Source organism: Convolutriloba macropyga, unplaced genomic scaffold, assembly GCF_964194025.1.
Source record: "Convolutriloba macropyga unplaced genomic scaffold, txConMacr16.3 SCAFFOLD_1150, whole genome shotgun sequence".
NCBI lineage: Eukaryota > Metazoa > Xenacoelomorpha > Acoela > Convolutidae > Convolutriloba > Convolutriloba macropyga.
Window position 1 is genome coordinate 17468 of NW_027453670.1, and position 23152 is coordinate 40619.

The 23152-nt window shown below is 34.3% G+C and overlaps 1 protein-coding gene across 1 annotated transcript; it reads left to right on the plus strand.

The window, feature by feature from the left end:
* Nucleotides 1-23: 23 nt before the first annotated feature.
* On the plus strand, nucleotides 24-20197 carry LOC142358465 (uncharacterized). The gene is made up of 4 exons (XM_075409860.1): nucleotides 24-521; nucleotides 1250-1442; nucleotides 1854-2150; nucleotides 19902-20197. Exons 1-4 carry the CDS (start codon nucleotides 288-290, stop codon nucleotides 20195-20197), a joined length of 1020 nt encoding a protein of 339 aa, XP_075265975.1. The 5' UTR covers nucleotides 24-287.
* Nucleotides 20198-23152: the final 2955 nt, after the last annotated feature.

Below are 23152 nucleotides of genomic sequence, written 5' to 3' on the forward strand. Positions count from 1 at the left end.
AACGGACCGAAATTGCACCTAATTTTGGTAGCATTCTTTAAGTGATACATCGTTTTATGATTTTTTAAACCTTTGCTGCGTATTTTATATAGAATGACATTTTGGCTGTTATTCGTAACTTAGTTTCTTAATTGAACAAGTTTCTAACTAACTAGTATCTCAGTATCTTAATTAAACTATCTAAATAAAAAAAAAGAAAAGTATGCGGATTTGATTTTCGAAAATTATTTGAGTTAAGTTTAACTTAAATGGAATATTTCATGTAAAAAAGTTTTGCGATTCACGCTATGATGCACGGTCAAATCACAAAGCAAAGTTTATCATTGAAAGGCTGGCTTTTGTTGAGTTTATTTTATTTTGTGGGTATTGCAAATGCTGTGGACTTGTCTGGGTTTGTGGAGGAGTGCCCTTGCCTGAAGGCGTTTGGGATTGCTCCCCTGTTCAGCTATTTTGCAATTGATCTGGATTCCTGTTTCGCAATTTGCATGGGATTCACGGACTGCGTTGCCTTCAGCTTCTGCGTTAGCTCTTCACTGAATAATTAAAACACTCACGTGCACATTTTAAAATGCCAGAAGTTGACTTCCCTTGAATTTCGTCATTTTAAAACGTGCGCGTTTCGTGTTTTAAGCATGGTTAAGTGACTCTGCAGAAGTCACTTCGAAATTCTGACTTAATATCTCGAACTGCTTCGCGGTTCTCGATAAACGCCAGAAGTTCTCAGTGACTTCAAGCAGAGTCACTTAACCATTACTTACAAATAAACTGTGATTAATAGGTCAAAATTTTATTCGTTTTTCAAGGTGAATAAACAAATTTTCATCAAATTGGGTGGGCCATTTGTGGCCACAAAGTTTCAGCATTCATTTCTACAAAAAAGCCTTTGACTTATTTAGGTTTATTAAAGAATATATGAACTAAAAATGATCCTTATAACGAAACCTGTTAATTTAAGCTGAACGTAGAGATATCTGACTGGTGTTGTCCATTATCAATACATTGCCCCCATAACTATAGTTGTCGCAAGCAATCGGCGCTTAACCGAAATAACATTTTCATTCGCCCAACCAGAGGGCGGTCCTTCATTCAATCTCACCCAATGATAGGGGAGAATTCCTATTACAAGTCCCCCCCCGGGGGGGGGGGGGGTTACAATGGGAAAGATCCGATAACCAATGCGTTTTCGCGCCCTCTCAATTACATGATTTGAGTCAACTGGTCTCAGTTTTGTTCGTTGATTGGGTTGCAGGAGAATGCACGTGAATGCAGGGGTTACAACAAATATGGAGTAGGTTATTACCCGGAGGCTATCAAGAGGTTAGACTGTGACAACTACCCCTCTGAGCCAGACAGCTCTAGTCTCCGGTGGTACTGGGTTAAAGAGACTCTCAACGGGGAGACCACTGACTGTCAAATTGAACACGACAGATTATCATTCACACGTCAGTTCACTACATTTTCATCAAGTCAATCTAAAATGCCGCCGAGTTGAAAATTTTAGACCAAACTTGAAGAAACAACTGCAGAGATAAAAAGCTGATTTTTTCTTGTTTTGCAAAACGACAATAACGGAGAAAACGAAAACTAACTTTCCAAATCTCTCTTACGGTTTCGAACCCGACGATACCAAAGCATTCTTTTGAATTTATTTGAATCCATGAATTTTCTATCTTTTTCTGTTTTCTCCGCTAAGGTAATGAAACTGAAGACAAACAACTAACCCCCCCCCCCCCCCCCCCCCCCACCTTCCCACCCACCAAGCGTTTCCCGACAGTTGCCAGTACATAGCAAAATTACACCACATAAATTTGGAGTGTTGACGGAGGAGTTCCAGAATTTGAACCATATTTCAGCGGCAAGTAAGCGATATCCGATCAAAATCAGGGGATACGAAATTACAGTGTACTGTGAGTGGGGACAAAACGGGGCACCCACTCTCACCTACTTTGAACAGCAGGGTGGTGACCCTAGCTACGTGTTGTGGGGTGGGAGCATCTATAGCACTGAGCCGAAGTACTCTACCTCTCGTAGGGAATGGCAGCAAGCTAGGATTGAAGTGAACAGGTGTTTTGTGGCTCTGGACATCAAAGACATCTCTCACTCCACAATCACTTCTGGTTCCTCATATCCTGATAACTTTGAGTACATGTGTACGTTGGACTATGTCTCCTCTTGAATTCTGATTTATTCGGACCCTCCCTCGTCCCCATTCCGAGCTGACGATATAACTTTTACCCCCCCCCCCCCCAACCCCCCTCGAGATGCACACATGTGCTATTTTGATATTGTAACGTGCTTTCCGGACCTATTTTGGACGTTTTTAGACTTGCAAGACTTCGCCAAGGTGGGGGGGGGGGGGGGTAAAAGCTTTAATTTACAACTCGGAAAAATGTGCTAAAAATGAGCAAGAGAAGGGTTTGCCTTTTTCTAGTTAACTGGTTAACTCTAATAACCACAATTAAGGGGCCGTGGCAGAAAAGTTCCTTAATATACCTTAAACCAAATTTGCTCCGCGGTTCAAAGAATCAGGCCTCGTCTGAGTATATGGAGGACCGGATAAGGGGGTTAGCGCATATCAGCGCATAATTGTGTAAAAAATGCGCTGAAAGTGCTGAAAATTTGCAACAAAAGCACTGAATGAGTTGATATGCTTTTCAGCTTATTTCTTGCATAATTCTCAGCTTTTTCCAGCGCAAGCCTAATTTTTCGGCAGCCCTTTGCGCTTTTCTGACAAAAAGTTCCAGCTGTTCATAATTAAATTAAACGTTTAGTTTTTGAACTGGTGGCATAGTGGAAGAATTAGTGTTGTTTCAGACACAAGAGAATAAGATTCTAAGCTCTTTAAGGTCAAAAGCAATATGCAAAAACGGCGCTGAAAAGAACCTAATTATTAAGATGTTTTTCGTAGAAGAAAACCTAAAATACGGCTCGTGAGAGTTTGAGTAGCACAATGTTCCAACGCACGTCCCAAGTTTCAACAACTTTTCTTGATTTTGAGAGGAAAATTTCTTTGGAATATCAGTATTGCGAAGCTAAAGTTGAAGCAATTATTCAGGAGCGACCTTGATTACAACTTTCTTTTTGCCTTGATATGAAAACTGAAAAATTCAGAACCCGCGATTAGTTTTTTCAGGAACAAAACCACATGCATTGTCAATCAATTTCCATTATAAAACAGATTTTCAGACAGTCAACAAGAGCAATAAGTCACGAAGGTTGTTTACCTGAGGCAAACACAGTAATTTACATCAAAAAAGTGCAGCCACCAGTTTATACTCTAGAAATAGCAAAGAGATGAAAACCAATTTTTCTCTTAAAATTTTTATTCACTTAAATTATGACCGACTGATTATATGTGTACCAATCAAGCTGACTCCAGAAGAAAATCTAGTAGAAACATTTCTTCACAAAAATGACATTCTTTTGTTTGGGGATGGAGTATCTTTCAAAATACTTTTATTGCCCACACATTTTAATGGGACATTAACCATTTTTCAAACAATTTATATGCAAGAAAAAACACAAAAAAGTACGAAGGTAAGGTTTTTGACGTTTTCTAACTGTAATACTGACATTTTTTATTTTAAAAAATTAACCCAAACTGCTGGATTCTGTAAATTGATTATTCAGTCAGCTGGATAAAGTATGTCAAGAATATCAAATTATATTACGTCAAGCAATATCAAATTTATAGGAACGTTACTGTGTCGACAAAGATATCACTCTTTTTAGTTTTATTTTGCTGATAAATGTCTTCTTTTCTGCTCTGGTGGTAAGATTTTGAATATGTGATCATTTGGGCTAATTGTAGACCTACAGAAAGTTCAATTAACAGGAATAGGTTTTTTTCACTAGTTATTGCAGCAATTTAGGAAAAAAAAACCTTCAACAAAACATCTCAATAAATTTTAACAATTTTTTTATTTCAAATGAAATCTGATAAAGAAATCCTATTGAACTTTCATTAAATAAGACTGCGAATGGAAGAAAAACCATTTGTTAACGCAAGTAATTAAATCAATTTGTATCTGACTTCAAGTTTTTTGAAAAAGAAAACATTTATTTTTGTTTTTTCCTCAAGCGGTTACCCTTCCTCTTGTTAGGGTATAGAGCTCCCCTAAAATACCTACTTCTGTTATTTTTGGTGTCATACTAAATCGATAAAGTCACGGAAATTTAACAATGTATTTTTTAAATATGCGAAAGAATTTACAAACTTTTATAGAAAATATTTCTGTATCAAAAATATGTTTTTATATGAAGTCAAAATTTAAACAATATCTCCACTTCTTAAGTTTTCTGAAGTTTGGTTTTGACTCAAATTAATTATGTCAACATGAGGCCGGTAGTGAGCTAAATTCAGAAAGTTATCAGAACCATCAAGAACTATCAACAGAATATCAAATTGAAAAAAAACAATTCTTTTTTTGGATAAAATCAGCTTTTATTTTTGTAGATCTTTTGCTTAAAGAAATTACTTACTACTTTTTTCTCAGTTTTTGGTGTCCGCATGCATGATTGGCACGGAGCCTGTTATAACCCGCCTGTTATACAGAAGTCTAAAAAGACTTTCAAACCTTTTTCTTCAAGAAGCCGGAGAAAGCACCAAGAAACCTGACAAACACATTTTTCAACTAATCACTTCATCTTTCTCTCTTTCTCTAGAAAAATGAATAAAGATTGTTCTTCCTGTTTTCTAGCTTTTGCAGATTTGCAGATAAGTTTATTTGCAGATTTTAAGAATGTTAGTACGAAACTACAAAGCACTTGAGGTTTTTAAAGATTTCAAAGAAAATATATGGACTGAAATATTTCTTTTCTCTTTTTCATCGTTATAATCTCGGTTTCTGTTCAGTTTTTCGATTAAATTAGCATTATTTGTTTTGTTATAGTTAAATTGGAAGTCTATTTAACTAAAAAATGTTAAAGCGTAAATTAGTCGCCATCTTGGGGGAAAAACCCGTGCAAGGACAATTTTTGTCTTTTGTTCAGTATTTTTGATGTTTGAAAACTTCTCTTTTATATAAAAATTTAAACAAATAAGTGTGAACTAATAACGAGATAACTAGATACTTTACTAAGATAGTTTGTGCAAACACTTTTCCGAACTTGAGTATCAGAGCATTTCAGCGCTGAACCAGTATATTTCATTAGTAAAAACAAAATTCAGTTCTGAAATATTGCATCTCCAGGTTATTTTAAGTTTCTTTATGTGCAGTTTCTCTTCATTATGATTATATTCAGGTCATAGATTTCGCTCAGGCTAAAATTATCCTGTATAGTCTGAAAATTACCCTTTCCCCAAAAATAAATCTGAGCAGAGTAATGTGATGCTTTTGTAGCTTATAATTGGTAGTTACTATAGTAGTATACACACTAATTATACATAAGCTAGTTTAGACAATTACCACAAAACCCATTTAGCTTAGTGGTTACGGCTTGCTACGCAAATTAAATGTTACAAGTACCCACGCGGAAGTTCGAATCCCTTATAAAGCAAACCTTGTTGGCGGGAGTTAAGCTGAACATATTATTTTTCATGAACTAAATTTTGCTCAAAAATCAAGACTAGCCAGTGTAAATTGTGACATGAACAGAGTACTGGTCATCCTAAAAACAGAATTTCTCTAGACTGATTCAGCACTGATTTGCTCTGCCACCAACCTCCGGGTTAATTTGCATTTTAATATGCACATCAAAAACCCACGTTTTTTTCTCCTCTTTTTCCGATTTTTTTTAATTCAAGGTTTTTCAAACCTATAATAGATTTTTTTATTTAAAAATAAACCAATTTTATCATCTAAGAGATACAAAGTTCTGATTCCTTTTTTCTGTACGATGGGTGAAAAAAGATTTGAACTAAAAAATGTTGAATAAAGGAAAAAATTCAGTCTCGCTTGTATATTCCAGCACTGTAAAAGTTTTCCAACAGTTAATTGACAGATTGAGCATACATACATTTTGAAGTGCGAGTTCTAAAGAAAAATTGTAGTAGTAGAAGTGAAAAGATCAGTGCGTAATAGTTGTCGACAATCAATATTTCTATACTTTCAACTTTATCCTCTCGCTACATTTGATCTTCGTTTTGGCTGATCCAACCACTCGAATACGTCCGCTGGTAAGTCATTTTTGGTTATTTTGGTTATTTGGTTATTTTGTATGGTAGAGTTTTGTTAAAAAGGGTGCAAAGGCTGGTGATATCCACTAAAACTGATGACTTTTCAAGACGATTTTTCAAATTCAAAAGCTTTGCAAACTGAGAATTTTGATTTTCAGCTACAACTTAACGCAATTGTTGTCTGTATTGTTTTAATTGTAGCTATTGTCGGCTTTGTAGGTATTTGGCGTATAAGGATCATATGAATTTCAAACTCGTTTACTTTTATTTCTTTTCCAGATTTCGATCTTAGTAAGTATTTTCGACTTTATTGTTCCGAACCCTCTTGAGGGGGGAGGAACTATATACTCAAATGGGTTTTTTTTTGTTCAGTCAATTTTCGCCGATCGATATTTTCATCGTAGAGAGTTGAGACTGGTATCATTAGAAAGCTCGTCCAGCGTAGAATATGGAATTCAAAAGATTTTTTTTATTTTCGTTTTCTACAGGGAGTTATCGAGGTTTAAACTTCTGAAAAAAGTAGAGTAAATTCACGTTGTTTTTTTCACATTTTCCGAAATTTTTAATTTTGCTAAAATTTGATGAAATTTTTAAGAATAGTGTCGTTGATTTTATTTTTAAGGACAAAAAAGCCTTGTTGATTATTCTAATCTAATTTTTTTGGTCAAAAACTCTGGATAAATATTTAAAAATCAAAAAACAGCACGAAGTAAGCTACTTTAGTCCACTTTGATAAAATTTACCGGCACTACAACCCCAAACAACACTAACACAATTTTTGTAGACTCAGAAGGGGGCTATTCCTACTTCAGCTTCCGCTGTAATTAAATCTGTAATTAAAACTTTGCCGTTTTTTGCTAGCTTAACTCGTTTATTATCAAAAATGCAGAATTTTTTTTTGAGTTTTCAACTTACAAATTATCGTTATCTACAATATTCAAAAATCAATAGTTCCTCACGGACAATAAGCATTAGCAGGGCTAGTTTTGGGCCAGTCTTGGACTGTTACAATCCAAAAAGATTTCCGATTGCAATCAGTCGGTCTTTTTTTGAAAAAAGACATTTTTTTTAACAATAAAGAACAGAACTTATCAAATGAAAGCTCAGGATTGATAGGTCCAACTGGCTTCCTATGAAACTCCAAGCTAATGCATTTAGTTTTTTACATGAAAGTTTATGATCGTTTTGACTTTTGAAAATAATTGATTTTTAAATATATTATGGCTAAATGAACTTTTCCTCATTTTTTTTCTTAATTTGGTCAACTTGCAGCTGAGTGTCAGCAGAGAAAGAAAGCTTCTTCATTCTAATGATTGGAAATTTAGTCTCGATTGCGTTTTTAAGCCTCAAGTTATTGTTTTCTGGCTTTGATACAATTAGGTTTCAGATTTTTTTTGTTTTTAGAAATTTGTCATTTTTTCACGTTTTCTAGTCACACTATCACATTACTGACAGTTCTCATATCACATTATTAGCGTTCAAAATGAAACACAATTGAACATAATAAAATCCTTGAAGATATAGATTATCGTTTAACGGCCTCGACACTTCTTTCTTCAAGAAATTAATTGAATTTCTTGATTTTGTCATTTTTAATTTGTCATTTCAGTTGTATGAAATTTCCTGTATAGTGACAGGTTTCACTGACTTTTTATGAAAAAATAGACGAGCCGATATTCTGATATCAGAAGATAGCTGATGGCTTTCATGACTTTGAAGACAATCGTTTTCCAAAACTAAAAATAAAAAACTTTTTAACTTCGCAAGTTTGTTCTTTTTATTTTTCTTTTTGGTACCTAATCTGGTTAATTACAGGTCAAATTTGACAATGTGGGTGTCAAGGCAAGGCATCAAACGGGATTGATTTCCCAAAATCTATTTTTTTTTATAGAATGCGTTATGGCCTTACTGACTTCGACATCGGTTTTTCACAAAAAAAGTAAATTAATTTGATTTTTGTCATGTTTGACGTTTTTTTTGTAGACCCAAGAATTATTCTGGATAATTGCAGGTCTCAAGGAATTCCTTTGGATAAATAAACGACCCTATGTAAATATTTTATTTTGTAATTAATGTTTCTCATGACTTTTGATATAATTTTGTTTCGAAAAAAATCAAAATTATTACATACTTTTGCCCTTTTCTCTTTTTTGTCTACTTGTTACCTGGTCTCACTCGTAAATGGGCAAATACTACATTATCGGTGTTTGAAGAAGGCGCAAAAGAATATATATATATATTGAGGGCCGAAATATGGCTTGACGGTTTTGACAGCGTTTTCTGGCAATTTTCAATTGAATTTTTGTTTGTTGTTTTTTGTTGTTCTTTTTAACCGCTTAAAGAAATGAATAAGGACAGGTCCTAATGCCCTTCTATAGAAGCATTGGTAATCGTAAACCTTTGGGATATTTTACTTGATTTCTAATGGTTTTAATTACTTTGAAGTTAATTGTTTTAGAAAATAAGCGAATTTTTTAACTTTACTGTTTTTGTTCTTTTTTGTCTAATTGTTACCAAACCTTTTTTTGGACTGGTCCATATCTTTTCTGGTGATTTATGAGTTATTTTGTTTAGTTTTCGGTTAATCTGACGTTATGTTGACTTTGTTATTAAATTTTGTTTTTAAAAACGGACAACAAATTTTTGATGTAATTAATGTTTGTTGTTGTTGTTGTTGTTTGATTTTGCTGTTCGTCTTGACTCGCTTTCTTAATATTGGCATCTTCAATTTTTACTCCACTGAGTAATTTGCTTTGGAGGCTATTTTATCGTTCATAAACAATTTTTTTGAAAAATACTGGGGCTTTTTTGGGTTTTTTGGGATTCCCAAAAAATTATTTTTGGGTTTTCTTTATGTTCCTCATTTGGTAGACAATTATGCCAAAATTGTGGATGGGCGGGGTCGGAACCTTATGTGCCATCGCACATTGCTGAGCCGCCTTGTTGATTTTAGGTTTTAGTGGACTTACTAGATGATTTTGTTTGCTTTACGGTCGACATTGGCGAAACGATTCTTAACGTCTTATTTACTGCATGGTTTTCCTAAAACTTGGAACGTACTAAAATGTTTAGAGATCTATTTCAATCCACAATTAGAGCAATCTGTAGGCCATTGTTAGTTTGTTTTGTTTTTGGAGATTGTTGACAAAACGGTGCATTCGCAGGGCGATTGCTTTGAAGTTTGTTAAGAATTGAGTGGGGCCTGAAAGGTGAAACAGCGAGTTCGTCGAATTTGTCATTCAATTTGGTTATCTACCTCCCTTTATTGATTGCAATTTCCAAAGCTTGTTGGGTATAAATATCTCATTGAGCAGTTTGCGTTAGATTTCTCCGTCGTGAACAATTGCAGGGCAAACTTTTATAATTAGTGTGTCTTCATCTTTTTCGAACTGTTTGTCGAACTGTCATTTAATTCAATTTTTCCCACTCTTTATTGACTGCACGATTGCAATTGAGTTAATGACGAATGCCAAAGTCTGTCATAGAATTATTAAATTGGATCGCCTTTCGTTTGCTTGCGGGTTAGAACACACAAGGATCAAACGTTATGGTTATTTGTTTGACAAAGATTTCACTAGAAAATGAACCATTTCAGAGGTTTTCTTTGCCTTTCAGTTTTTGGAAGCGCAACGTCTTTTGAACCTATAATAGAATTTGCAGTTTTTTTAAATCAAAATTGTCATCGCAGAGACAAAAATTGATGTTTACATTTAATGCCATGCAATTGCAACTAGCCTATCCCGATCCAACACATTGCCACTTCGTCGATTTCAAAGACAGGATCTTTCGCGAAAAAAGCTATTCGACCTTAGATGCCTAAGCTACAACAAATACAACAAAGACCTGCAAATCCAGAATATGTCTTACGTCTACAAAACGAACGTCAAATATGACAAAAATCAAAAACTCATTTTCTTTTTTCTTGTGAAAAACCCGTGTGGAAGTCAGTAAAGTCATAGCGAATTCTCTTAAAACATTAGGCTTTGTGACACCAATCCCGTTTGATGTCCTCCCTAGAAATGTGTTATGTGACCTCTCTTTAATGAAACTAGGTAACAATTGGACCAAAAAGAAAAAAAGCAAGATTATGTAATACTTGTTTTTATCGAAAAAAAATTTAGTTCCAAAGACATGAAAGCAATTAATTACAAAATGAAAAGAAGAATAGGTTTATTCTTCCAATGAAAACCTTGAGAACTGCAATTATCCAGAACGAGTCTTAAGTCCGAAAAAAGAACGTCAAATATGAAAAAAAGTCAAATATTAATTTATTTTTTTTGTGAAAAACCCGTGTCGAAGCCAGTAAAATCATAACGAATTCTTTAAAAACAATAGATTTTGCGACACCAATCCCTTTTGACACCTTTCGTTGACAAAAATAATGTCATCTTTAACCTTTAATTAACGAGACCAGTTAACAAACAGACAATAAAAGGAAAAAAATTGCGAAGTTGAAATGTTTTTTTTTCATTTTTGGAAAACAATTGTTTTCAAAGTCATCAAAGCCATTATCTATCTTCTAATATCAGAACATCGGCTCATTCACTCTTCCAGTAAAACCCAATCAAACTTGGTCATTGTACAGGAATTTAAATACGACTAAAAAGACAAAGTAAGAACGACAGTTAAAAAGACAAAATTAAAAAATTCAATTAAATTCTTCGAAAAAGAACTGTCAAAGCGGTAAAGAACCCCAATCTATATCTTTAAAGATTTAAATATTATCTTTTGTGCGTTATTTTTAATGCGAAAAATGTTTTATATGTTGACAATAACGTGATAATTTGACAAAACCAGAAAACATGAAAAATTGGCAAATACCTAAAAATTAAAAAAACATTGTGAAATCTAGTAGTATCAAAGCCTGAACATCATAACTTAAGGCCTCAAAATGCAATAAAGACTAATTTTGAATTCAGCAGAAAGAAGGATCACTCTTTGATTGCTGACACTAAGCTACAAAATGAGCAATTTAGGAGAAAAATGGAGGAAAAGTTCAATAAGCCATTTTTTATTTAAAAATCAAATATTTTAAAAGTCAAACTGACCATAAGCTTTCAACCAATCAACTAGATAAAAACATTTTGAGTTATTTAGGAAGCCAATAGACCTATAACTAGTTGGCTTTGATTTGAATGGTTCTTATCTAATTAATACAAAAAGATCGATTTATCGATTTTTTTTTTATAAAAAAGCGACTGACGACAATCCGAATTATTTTTGGATTGTAACGGTCAACGATTGGTACAGAACAAGTCCTGCTGGTGCGGATTGTCCGTTAGGAATATTTAATATTTGGAATGTTATTGATATAGATATTTTGTAAGTTAAAAAATCAAAAATAAATGCTGCATCTTTGATATTCAACGAATAAAGTTAGCAAACTCCACTGAGTTATTTGCTTTGGAGGCTATTTTATCGTTCATACACAATTTTTTTGAAAAATACTTGGGCTTTTTTGGGTTTTTTGGGATTCCCAAAAAATTAATTTTGGGTTTTCTATATGTTCCTCATTTGGTAGACAATTATGCCAAAATTGTGGATGGGCGGGGTCGGAACCTTATGTGCCATCGCACATTGCTGAGCCGCCTTGTTGATTTTAGGTTTTAGTGGGCTTACTAGATGATTTTGTTTGCTTTGAGGTAGATATTAGCGAAATGATTCTTAAGGCCTTATTTACTGCATGGTTTTCCTAAAACTTGGAACGTACTAAAATGTTTAGAGATCTATTTCAATCCACAATTAGAGCAAACTGTAGGCCATTGTTAGTTTGTTTTGTTTTTGGAGATTGTTGACAAAACGTTGCATTCGCAGGGCGATTGCGTTGAAGTTTGTTAAGAATTGAGTGGGGCCTGAAAGGTGAAACAGCGAGTTCGTCGAATTTGTCATTCAATTCGGTTATCTACCTCCCTTTATTGATCGCAATTTCCAAAGCTTGTTGGGTATAAATATCTCATTGAGCAGTTTGCGTTAGAATTCTCCGTCGTGAACAATTGCAGGGCAAACTTTTATAATTAGTGTGTCTTCATCTTTTTCGAACTGTTTGTCGAACTGTTTTTCGTTTGTCGAACTGTCATTTAATTCAATTTTTCCCACTCCTTATTGACTGCACGAATGCAATTGAGTTAATGACGAATGCCAAAGTCTGTCATAGAATTATTAAATTGGATCGCCTTTCGTTTGCTTGCGGGTTAGAACACACAAGGATCAAACGTTATGGTTCTTTGTTTGACAAAGATTTCACTAGAATATGAAACATTTCAGAGGTTTTCTTTGCCTTTCAGTTTTTGGAAGAGCAACGTCTTTTGAACCTATAATAGAATTTGCAGTTTTTGTAAATCAAAATTGTCCTCGCAGAGACAAAAATTGATGTTTACATTTAATGCCATGCGATTGCAACCAGCCTATCCCGGTCCAACACCTTGCCACTTCGTCGATTTCAAAGACAGGATCTTTCGCAAAAAAAGCTATTCGACCTTAGATGCCTAAGCTACAACAAGGCGGGTCGGCAATGTGCGATCGCACATAAAGTTCCGACCCCGCTCATCCACAATTTTGGCATAATTGTCTACCAAATGAGGAACAGATGGAAAAACAAAAAATTCAAGTATTTTTCAAAAAAAACTGGTGTATGAACGAAAAGATAGCCTCCAAAGCAAATAACTCAGTGGAGTAAAAAATAATGCATTAGATTGATGAGATATGCCGATATTGAGAAAACGAGCGAAGACGAACGGCAAAATCAAACAACAACAACAAACATTAATTACATCAAAAAATTTATGTCCGTTTTAAAAAAACAAAACTTAATAACAAAGTCAAAATAGCGTCAGATAAAACTGAAAATAAGCAAAATAACTTGTAATTCACCGGACAAAAACGATTATTCACCAGTGCATAACAAAGCTTGGTAACAATTAGACAAAAAAGAATATACTTTAAAGTTAGAAAATCCGGAATCAACTAATATATTTCATATGGTTTACAATTGCCAATGCTTCTATAGGAGGGAATTAAGAACTCTGGGTATTCAATTTTTTATGCAGTTACAAAAAGAACAACAAATAGACAACAAACAAAAATCGTTTGAAACTTGCCAGAAAATGCTTTGGAAGCCGTAAAGCCATACTTTGGACCCCAAAATATGTTCGATTGCACCTTCGTCGAACACTGATAATGTATTTTGTGGCCGCTCTTTATTGAAAATAAGCAACAATTAGACAAAAAGGAAAAAAATTCAAAACTTTGTAATACTTGTTTTTTTTCGAAAAAAATTTATTTCCAAAGACATAAAAGCCGTTAATTACAAAATGAAAAATTTGAATACGTTCAACCATTCTTCCAAAGAAAGCCCTTGAGACCTTCAATTATCCACAATATGTCTTACGTCTACAAAACGAACGTCAAATATGACAAAAATCAAAAACTCATTTACTTTTTTCTTGTGAAAAACCCGTGTGGAAGTCAGTAAAGTCATAGCAAATTCTCATAAAACATTAGGCTTTGTGACACCAATCCCTTTTGACTCCCTCCCTAGAAATGTATTATGTGACCTCTCATTAATGAAACTAGGTAACAATTGGACCAAAAAGAAAAAAAAGCAAGATTATGTAATACTTGTTTTTATCGAAAAAAAATTTATTTCCAAAGACATGAAAGCAATTAATTACAAAATGAAAAGAAGAATAGGTTCGTTTATTCTTCCAATTAAACCCCTGAGACCTGCAATTATCCAGAACGAGTCTTACGTCCACAAAAAGAACGTCAAATACAAAAAAAATCAAATATTAATTTACTTTTTGTGAAAAACCCGTGTCGAAGCCAGTAAAGTCATAACGAATTCTTTAAAAACAATAGATTTTGCGACACCAATCCCTTTTGACACCTTTCCTTGACAAAAATAATGTCATCTTTAACCTTTAATTAACGAGACCAGTTAACAAACAGACAATAAAAGGAAAAAAGTTACGAAGTTGAAATTTGTTTTTTTTTTCATTTTTGGAAAACAATTGTTTTCAAAGTCATGAAAGCCATAATCTATCTTCTAATATCAGAACATCGGCTCATTCACTCTTCCAGTAAAACCCAATCAAACTGGGTCATTGTACAGGAATTTAAATACGACTAAAAAGACAAAGTAAAAACGACAGTTAAAAAGACAAAATTAAAAAATTCAATTAAATTCTTCGAAAAAGAACTGTCGAAGCGGTACAGAACCCCAAATTATATCTTTAAAGATGTATATATTATCATTTGCGCGTTATTTTTAACGCGAAAAATTTGATATATGCTGACAATAACGTGATAATTTGACAAAATCAGAAAACACGAAAAATGGGCAAATACCCTAAATTAAAAAACATTGTGATATCTAAATGTATCAAAGCCAGAACATCATAACTTAAGGCCTCAAAATGCAATAAAGACTAATTTTGAATTCAGCAGAAAGAAGGATCACTCTTTGATTGCTGACACTAAGCTACAAAATGACCAATTTAGGAGAAAAATGTAGGAAAAGTTCAATAAGCCATTTTTTATTTAAAAATCAAATATTTTAAAAGTCACACTGACCATAAGCTTTCAACCAATCAACTAGATAAAAACATTTTGAGTTATTTAGAAAACCAATACGACCTATAACTAGTGAGCTTTGATTTGAATGGTTCTGTTATCTAATTAATACAAAAGGATCGAATTATAGAATTTTTTTTTATAAAAAAGCGACTGACGACAATCCGAATTATTTTTGGATTGTAACGGTCAACGATTGTTACAAAACTAGTCCTGCTGATGCTGACTGTCCGTTAGGAATATTTAATATTTGGAATGTTTTTGATATAGATATTTTGTAAGTTAAAAAATCAAAAAAAAAATGCTGCATCTTTGATATTCAACGAATAAAGTTAGCAAAAAACGGCACAGTTTTATTTACAGAACACTCTCAACGGAAGTTGAAGTGGAATTAGTCCCGTTTTCAGTCTACAACGATTGTGTTAGTGTTGTTTGGGTGTGCACTTCTTCCTGCAAATTTAATCAGAGTGGACTAAAGAAACTTATTTCGTGCTGTTTTTGATGAAAAAATCTTGAATTTTGTGAAATACTTAGCCGGAACTTGTGACAAAAAAATTCAATCAAAATAGCCGACAATATATTCTGTCTTTAAACGTAAAATCAACAACATTTTCTTGAAAAATGTTATTAAATTTTATCAAAATTGGCGATATTTTAGTCAAAAATTCCGAAAAAAGGTGAATGAAATCAACGGAATTCACTCTATTTTCTCGAAAGTTTAAAACCTCGATATCTCCCTGTCAAAAACGAAAATCAAAACATCTTTTTAATTCCATATTCTACGCTGGACAAGCTTTTGATATGCTCAGAAAATATCTTAAGGTAAGCTGTCTAAAAAATTTGAATTATGAAGATTTCTATTTTGGCCTTTAGAAAGATTTTTTTAATCTTATTTAGCAAGGGGAACAACCCTAGCTTTAGTAATATTTATTGTGCGCAAAACAGATCATTATTAATAACAAAGCAAATACAATTTAATTTTGACCCACAAATGACCTAATTGAATTCTGGTATCGGAAGTAAGAATTTATTTTCATTTTATTCTGAACTTTTTTCTTGAAATACTCATAACAGTTAAAAACTTTCCTCTCCATTTTTAACAAATTACTTAATGATTGTGAAAATTGTGAGAGGACAAAATTAAATAAAAACTAACCGGCCACAGCATAGTGTTGGCTTGCCGCCTAATTGTCTATGTTTTTGACACAAAAATCAAAATTACTGCGCAGACAGGAGTTATTAGTATATCAATAAGCAGTTTTCAAGATAAGAAACAAATCACCATCGCTTGAGCAAATTCAGCCCCAATGTTGCCAGATGTAATTGGTCACGCAGTTTGGGTTCCAGTTGGAAAGTTGGTTTGTCCAGACCCAAAAAAACACTCGATGGGGTTAATGTGCGTCCAAACTTACATGGTCGCGAAACACAGAAGAGAGCATAAAAGACTGGTTAGGAACGCCGAAAGGTCTGATGATTGCATGAAAGTCCGGACATGAATGCACAAAAGTCTGGTGAATGCACGGAAGTCTGGACATAGGTACTTTCCGTCTTGGACAGTATGGACACAGACACTTTCCGTTTGGGATCTCAAGCTGGGCTATGAAAAAGCTGCAAAAAGTACGGCCATTTCACTTTTCGTTTGTTATGTTCTTTCTGTTCATTTTGCTCAAACTAGGAGATCAGGTCATTCGTCATTCGGGTCGAAATTTACACCACCAAAAATTGGCGAAAAGAGTTAAAAGCATGAAGGAAAGAGTTTTTACCGTCAGCTCACTGATGTTAAAGTTATGAAACAGCTGAATAACGTTGAATATTTCCGATAAAAAATACAGCTTTGATTTAACGGCTGCAATAAATGAAGGAATAGTTGAAACAACATAGATTTCTATTGGAATTCAAAAATTTTCTAAAGGAAGGTTTTCAACAGAAAGGTTTTATAGTCCTATATGTTCTCTAAATTCCACTGAAGGTTCTCAAAAAATATGAAAGCATTCAGCTTTTTTCCTGGAAATTTCCGTTGAAACGATGATTTCTTCTGTCTTTATGGATAAAAAGAGTCATAATGCCCACGAACCAAATTTTGTGGATTTTTAACTATCATTTTAAGTTTTCTATACAAGTGTTAAGCTCAGCATATTTTGATGCTTTAAAGCAAAATGTCTAATATATTGGAATTTTGAGGATTTTTATTTGATCTTTTCAGAAATTCTGATCCTATTTAGCGAGTGGAGTAGTCCTAATTTTATTAACTTTTATTTTGCACACGAGAAACAACATTAGGACAAAAATAAATCAAAGAGAAATTAAATTTGACCCACAAATGACCCAATTCAATTCTTTATCGCAAGAAAGAATTTGTTTTCATTTCATTCTGAACTCTTTCATGGAAAAATCATAACAGTTAAAAACTGTACCTCCTCATTTTCAACGAAATTAATAATGTGTGAAAATTAAGAGGACAAAATCAAGTAAAAAATGAACCAGTCACAGCATTGTGGTAGATTGCTGCCTTGTTATCTTTGTATTTTTGATACAATAATCAAAATTACGGCTCAGACAGGAGTTATAATTATATTAGCAGGCAGCCGTTTTCGAGATAAAAAAAACAAGTCAAAATCGCTTGAGCATTTCCAGCCCCAATATTGTTATATGCAATTGGTCAAACCAGTTTTGCTAGATGCAATTAGGCCACAGGTTGAGGTTCCAGGTGGAGGGTCGTTATGTCAAGGCCAAATGAACACACAACGGGGGTGTTGTGCGTGCAAACTTAAGTAGTCTGAAAACAGGGAAGAAAGTATAAAAGACCGGTTATGAACGAACGAAAGGTCTCATCAAAGCACGAAAGTCTGGATATGAACGCATGAAAGTCTGGTTAACGCTAGAAAGTCCGGAAACAGGTGTTTTCCGTCTTGGACAGGCTAGACACAGATAGTTTCCGTCTGGGACCTCAAGCTAGGCTATGAGCAAGCAGCTGTAAATTGTACGGCTGTTTAACTTGTCATTTGTTACGTTCATTCTGTTCATTTTGATGAAAATAAGATTTCAGTTCATATGCTTATCCCTGGTCCAGGCTAACACCGGCAAAACTGGACAAAAAAGTGAATGTGGGTAAAAAGAGTTTTCGTTTTCAGCTCACCGATGATTAAATCTTGAAACAGCTGACTTACGTCGAATAAATCTGAAAACAAAGGCAGTATTAAAAGTGGAAACGGTTGAAGCAATAGTTGAGTCAAAGTCTTCCATTCTATTTCAACAATTTTCTTGAGGAAAGTTTTGACCCGAAATTTTTTATAGTCCTCAGTTCTCAAACTTGAAAGTTCTCACAAAATTTACAAGCCTTCAATTTTCTCTACTAAAATTTTGCGTTAACGATGAGTTCTTGTGTCTTTTTTTTTAAAAAACTGAGTCACAATGCCCACAACCCAGTTTTTATGAGTTTTTCCACTACCGTAAGTTTTTGTTAATAGTCGGTTCTTTACGAGTACTGTCAATAAAATTGTAGGTAATTCAGTTTAAGAGTGAAATTACTTTGTAATAGAAGTAGCATCAATCGGTGTACCCTGTATTCCACTTGTATCCTTATTTAACAATATTTGAAACTGACGATGATGTCAAAGTGGAGTGAAAGCGGAATAATTACGGAATAAATAAAAATGGACTTCAAGTGGAATTTCACAATGTCAACTCGTCTATTTTTGTCTCCAACTTCTGTCGGGGGAAACAAACGGGGCGTTCGAGTGGAATAAAAGTGAACTAAAAGTGAGTTGAGTGTCGAAGTCATTAAAATTGAGTTGTGGGTTTTATGACTCAGATTTTTTGTTCAAAAAAACAAAAGAAATCATGGTTTTGACAGGCGTATTTAGGGCAAAAATTGAAGGCCCTTATTTTTTTTCGACCGGCATGTCCAGTCTCAAATGAACAAACGACGGGGGTAATGTGCGTCCAAACTTACATTGTCTGGAAACACGGAAGAGAGCATAAAAGACTGGTTATTGAGGCACGGAAGGTCTGATGAGCGCACGAATGTCCAATTATGAACGCTCGAAAGTCTGGTGAACGCAAGAAAGTCTGGACATAGGTACTGTTCGTCTTGGACAGTCTGGACACTGACAATTTCTGTCTGGGACCTCAAGCTGTGCAATGATTAAGCTGTAAAATGTACGGCCATTCCACTTGTCATTTGTTATGTTCATTCTGTTCATTTTGATCAAACTAAGAGTTCAGGTCATATGCCTATCCCGGGTCCAGACTTCCACCGCCAAAAATTGGCGAAAAGAGTTAAAAGTGTGAAAAAAGAGTTTTGACTGTCATTTCACCGATGTCTAAGTATTGAAAGAGTCGAATTACGTCGAATAAATCTGAAAACAAAGCAGTATTAAGAGTGGAAACTTTGATTACAATACTTAAAAAACTTTGAAACAATAGTTAAACCAAAGTTTTCTATTCGATTTCGAAAATTTTCTTCAGGAAAGTTTTGACCTGAATTGTTTTATGATCCTCAGTTCTCAAACTTGAAAGTTCTCAAAATTTACAAGCCTTCAATTTTCTCGACTAAAATTTCGCGTCAACGATGATTTCTGTTGTCTTTTTGAAAAAAAAACAGTCATATTCCACTTGTATCCTTATTTAACAATATTTGAAACTGACGATGATGTCGAAGTCGAGTGAAAGCGGAATAATTACGGAATAAATAAAAATGGACTTCAAGTAAAATTTCACAATGTCAACTCGTCCACTTTTATCTCCAACTTTTGTCGGTGGAAATAAGCGGGGTATTCGAGTGAAATAACTGTGAAATGAAAGTGAGTTGCATGTCCAAATTAATAAAAATTGGGTCGCACGCTTTATGACTCAGCTTTTTTGTTCAAAAAGACAAAAGAAATCATGGTTTTGACAAGCATTTTTAGGGAAAAAACTGAAGGCCGTTATATTTTTTCGACCAGTATGACCTGACCGGTTTTGGAATTTTCTGAAATTGTTTGTAGGCGCTTTTTGGGCTAAAAAAATGATGGTTTGTTTTAAAAATTTTTGTAGCTAAAAAATGATTGTTCTGGGCCCTTTTTAAACCTAAAAATTATTTTTTTTACCGTCATTATACATAATGACCGTTTTTGGCCGCTGTTTCTTAGGAGATGCCATTTGGCAACATAGGAACTAAACATACGAAGTAAGTGATTGTTTTGTTTATTTCTTACATCTTTTTTGCTTGTAGATTTCGGTACTGGGGGCGACTGTCGCTCTTCTCTGGACGAGGAATGGGGTCAACCGGGGGAAGCCAGAATAGATTTGGTCAACTCCCCCTTCATGTTCCCGGCCGGACTTTACTTTGACTTTACGGGTTGGGGTGGTCATTCACACTCGGTGGACCAAACGTCCAGACTCCTCACAATGTCAGGGTCCGGAGGGTGTGGGTTGGGCGCGGCATTAATAAAGGACCCGGTGACTAGGATTGAGCACCATATGCATAACTACTTCCCACTCAATCTCTTTTGCTTTGATTGTGGATGAGATCAATGAGACATCCAGTTAGGTTCATTCGTGTCTTATTTTTATATATAGTGGAACGAACAGCTTAATGGGTAACATCAATTAATAACCAGAAGATTATTAATGTATAATTTTGATTATTTCAATAAATATTCCTGATTATTCTGAAGGCATGTAAACTTTAACCTTTCGGTGATATTATTAATTTACATGTTTGTTTGAAACAAAAAAGAAAATTTGATGAAGCAATAGTTGAATCACAAAACAAAATTTGAGCAAAGTACTTTAATGACCCAGCTTGTGTTAAACCATTCAAACAAATTCAACAAATAGCAGCTTCTTCAGCAGAGCTTTTTGTAGAATAATAGCTTGCCTGCCCCGGTTCTGAAGATGTAGGTTGGCATCCCCGAAGCTATAATTCTTGGTCTTTCCGATTTGGTCCCCTAATAATTTTACCCCCCCCCCCCCCCCCTATTATGGTAACCTCGATAGGTGGGTGGGGGGGATACGTTATCTGACCTCTAAAGCTGGGGGGGGGGCTATAATGGTATAATGGGAAAGACCAATGATTCTTTAGCTGTTCACGGAGTTAGCTAATACCACAGTTGGGTTGTTACACACTTGAATCTATTCACACTTGAAAATTTGGATCTATTCTGTTTGTCCCCCCCCTGTGTTTTTTATGACCCCCAGTTACAAATTTTTTATTGTTATATAGCACTTTACTATGTAAGAAAATAGCACGTGCCTCCGGGGGGGGGGGGGGGTCATAAAAGATTTATGATCACTAAACTGGGGGGGGGGGGGGGGGGGACACAGAATATATCCAAAATTTTTGACACCAATGATTTTACTGCCGTGCGTCTTTGTAAAATATTTAAAATCAGCCAGTTTTAACCCTTTCTCCATGAGCAAGATTAGTAGGAAAGACAGTCTTCAGTTGTAGTTGGCAACCATTTTTTGCGGAGTCTTGCCTTAGTCTCCACCCAAAAACGAATAATCTACAATGTCTATAAAAAGAACAGTGCCTGAGTAGCCGACCTCTTGATCAGTAGAGTTTGGAGTCTGTAGGAACCGGCATTAATTGACGATCGTTTCGCTAACCATATTTGGTGGAAAGCTGTGGTGAATATTAGAATACGAAGATGTAACCAGAGTTTTGGACAGAAAGGTGAATAATTATTTAAAGCCTTCCACATTGATGGCCTTCCTTGATGATCAGCTAACTTTCCTTGTTGTTGAAATGATTGCAAGGAAATGCAAAAGTTTCCTGGAAAATTATCTGGGCTGTTGTCTGTCAGGTGAAATAATCAATTTGGTCATATGATGATTTCCCTGTATTTTCTAAAATTACTGGCATCTACTCTCGAGAATAAATGTCCCCAAATGCAATTTGAGGGCTTTAAAGGACGAAGGTTCTGTTTTTTTGTCTCATGGCGATCAAAAATACCAATCAATGCTGCTTGTACTGGCAATGTTTCATGAGAGCAAATTTGCATTTGTAAAATTTACTAGGTTCATTCGGTCACCTGTCAGGAATTTGTTGGAGACCAGCTGTTCAAGCATGTAACATTTAAACAATGTTTCCACCTTATGAGCGATAAAATATTCCCGTTGATCGGTCACTTGTTTTTGACTGATCAAGTTGGAAAAATAAAAGATGCTCTTATATGTATCCATAATCATTAGTCCCATTTAAAAAGAAGGGAAACAACGAACTGATGAAAACAGTTTGAGAACAATTTTCATTCAATGTATAAAAGAGACAGATATAATTTTTCTTCAACATTAATTCATCTTTCAAGGATCTGAAATAACTTTTTTCTGATCCAACTTTTCGAAGAACAAAAAGAACGCTGAGTAAAAAGGAGAAATATGGCCGAAACAATGGTGATTTTAGGTAAGAGAAACTGCGATAACAAAACTTAAGCAGTTAAATTCGCAACCAAAAAAGCATTATCTGGCTGAAAAATTCAATTGACACCAATTATAGTATGCTCTCCACATTGATATTGTACTTGATTTTATCTACGAGTTGGAGAAAAACCTTTTGTAACGTACTTTTTTAAATCTTATAAGTTGGTGCAAAAAAGCAAATCAATTTTTTCGCTTATTTGACTGCATTGGCTTCAATCGAGTCGCAGTCGGGTATAATTTTACAATCCGAAAACTTCAACCAAGGAATCAAATTTAAAAACTTATTTGTACAAACTTCTAGACGAGTAACCACAGATATGTCCCAGCTCAGCCACTTTATGCTCCATTTTATAAGTTCTGACCAGTAGACTTAGTTGTTGATTTTGAGCATTTATTCAAGGGTATTTGTCAGAACTTTTTTGGTTGCTGACCAATAAAACGAAGTAAGGATTTTTTCAATTTCGAGCAAATAAATTTTAGAAACTGTCAATTTTCCGTCATCAGATGAAGAAGTAATTTTCAATTTAGCCATCATTTCAAGTCGTTTATTTTCAGTTTTCAACAAATTGTATAAAATTGTTGTCCTATAAGACGGTTGAAAAAGTTATGTTATAGATGTTACGGTCGCAATTAAAAAAATTTGATTTGGTCAGGTGTATCGTTCGTAGAAGTTTTTTGTAAATCTGATTTTGTAAAAAGTTTTGACTATCTTTTTGTCGTAGCGTTTTTGGTTGCTTATGGGTTGCGTTTTTTTATTTTGAATTAACGTCCTCAATGTGCTGTAATTCAAGTAATGTTTTTTAAAATTATTTTTTGGCGTTAAATATGAAAAAAGAATTTATAACGTCTCAATGGAAAATTGCAAATAAAAGAAAATTGTTGCTACCGTAGATTTTGTTAATCTTCTTACAGATATTTCAAAAAGCCAGTAATATGTGACCTTTAAATAATGTGACAAGACAAAGAAAAGAACCTCAAAAATAAGAAATGTGAAAAATCGAAAATTTACTGTGAAGACTCGTAGTATGAAAGCCCCAAAACCATTATTTAAAACGTAAG

Coding starts and splice junctions, on each gene's coding strand:
- LOC142358465 (XM_075409860.1), top strand. CDS start 288: ATGATGCACGGTCAAATCACAAAGCAAAGTTTATCATTGAAAGGCTGG. Junction 1,443..1,853: donor CGACAGATTATCATTCACAC/GTCAGTTCACTA, acceptor ACCATATTTCAG/CGGCAAGTAAGCGATATCCG. Junction 2,151..19,901: donor TGATAACTTTGAGTACATGT/GTACGTTGGACT, acceptor TTTTGCTTGTAG/ATTTCGGTACTGGGGGCGAC.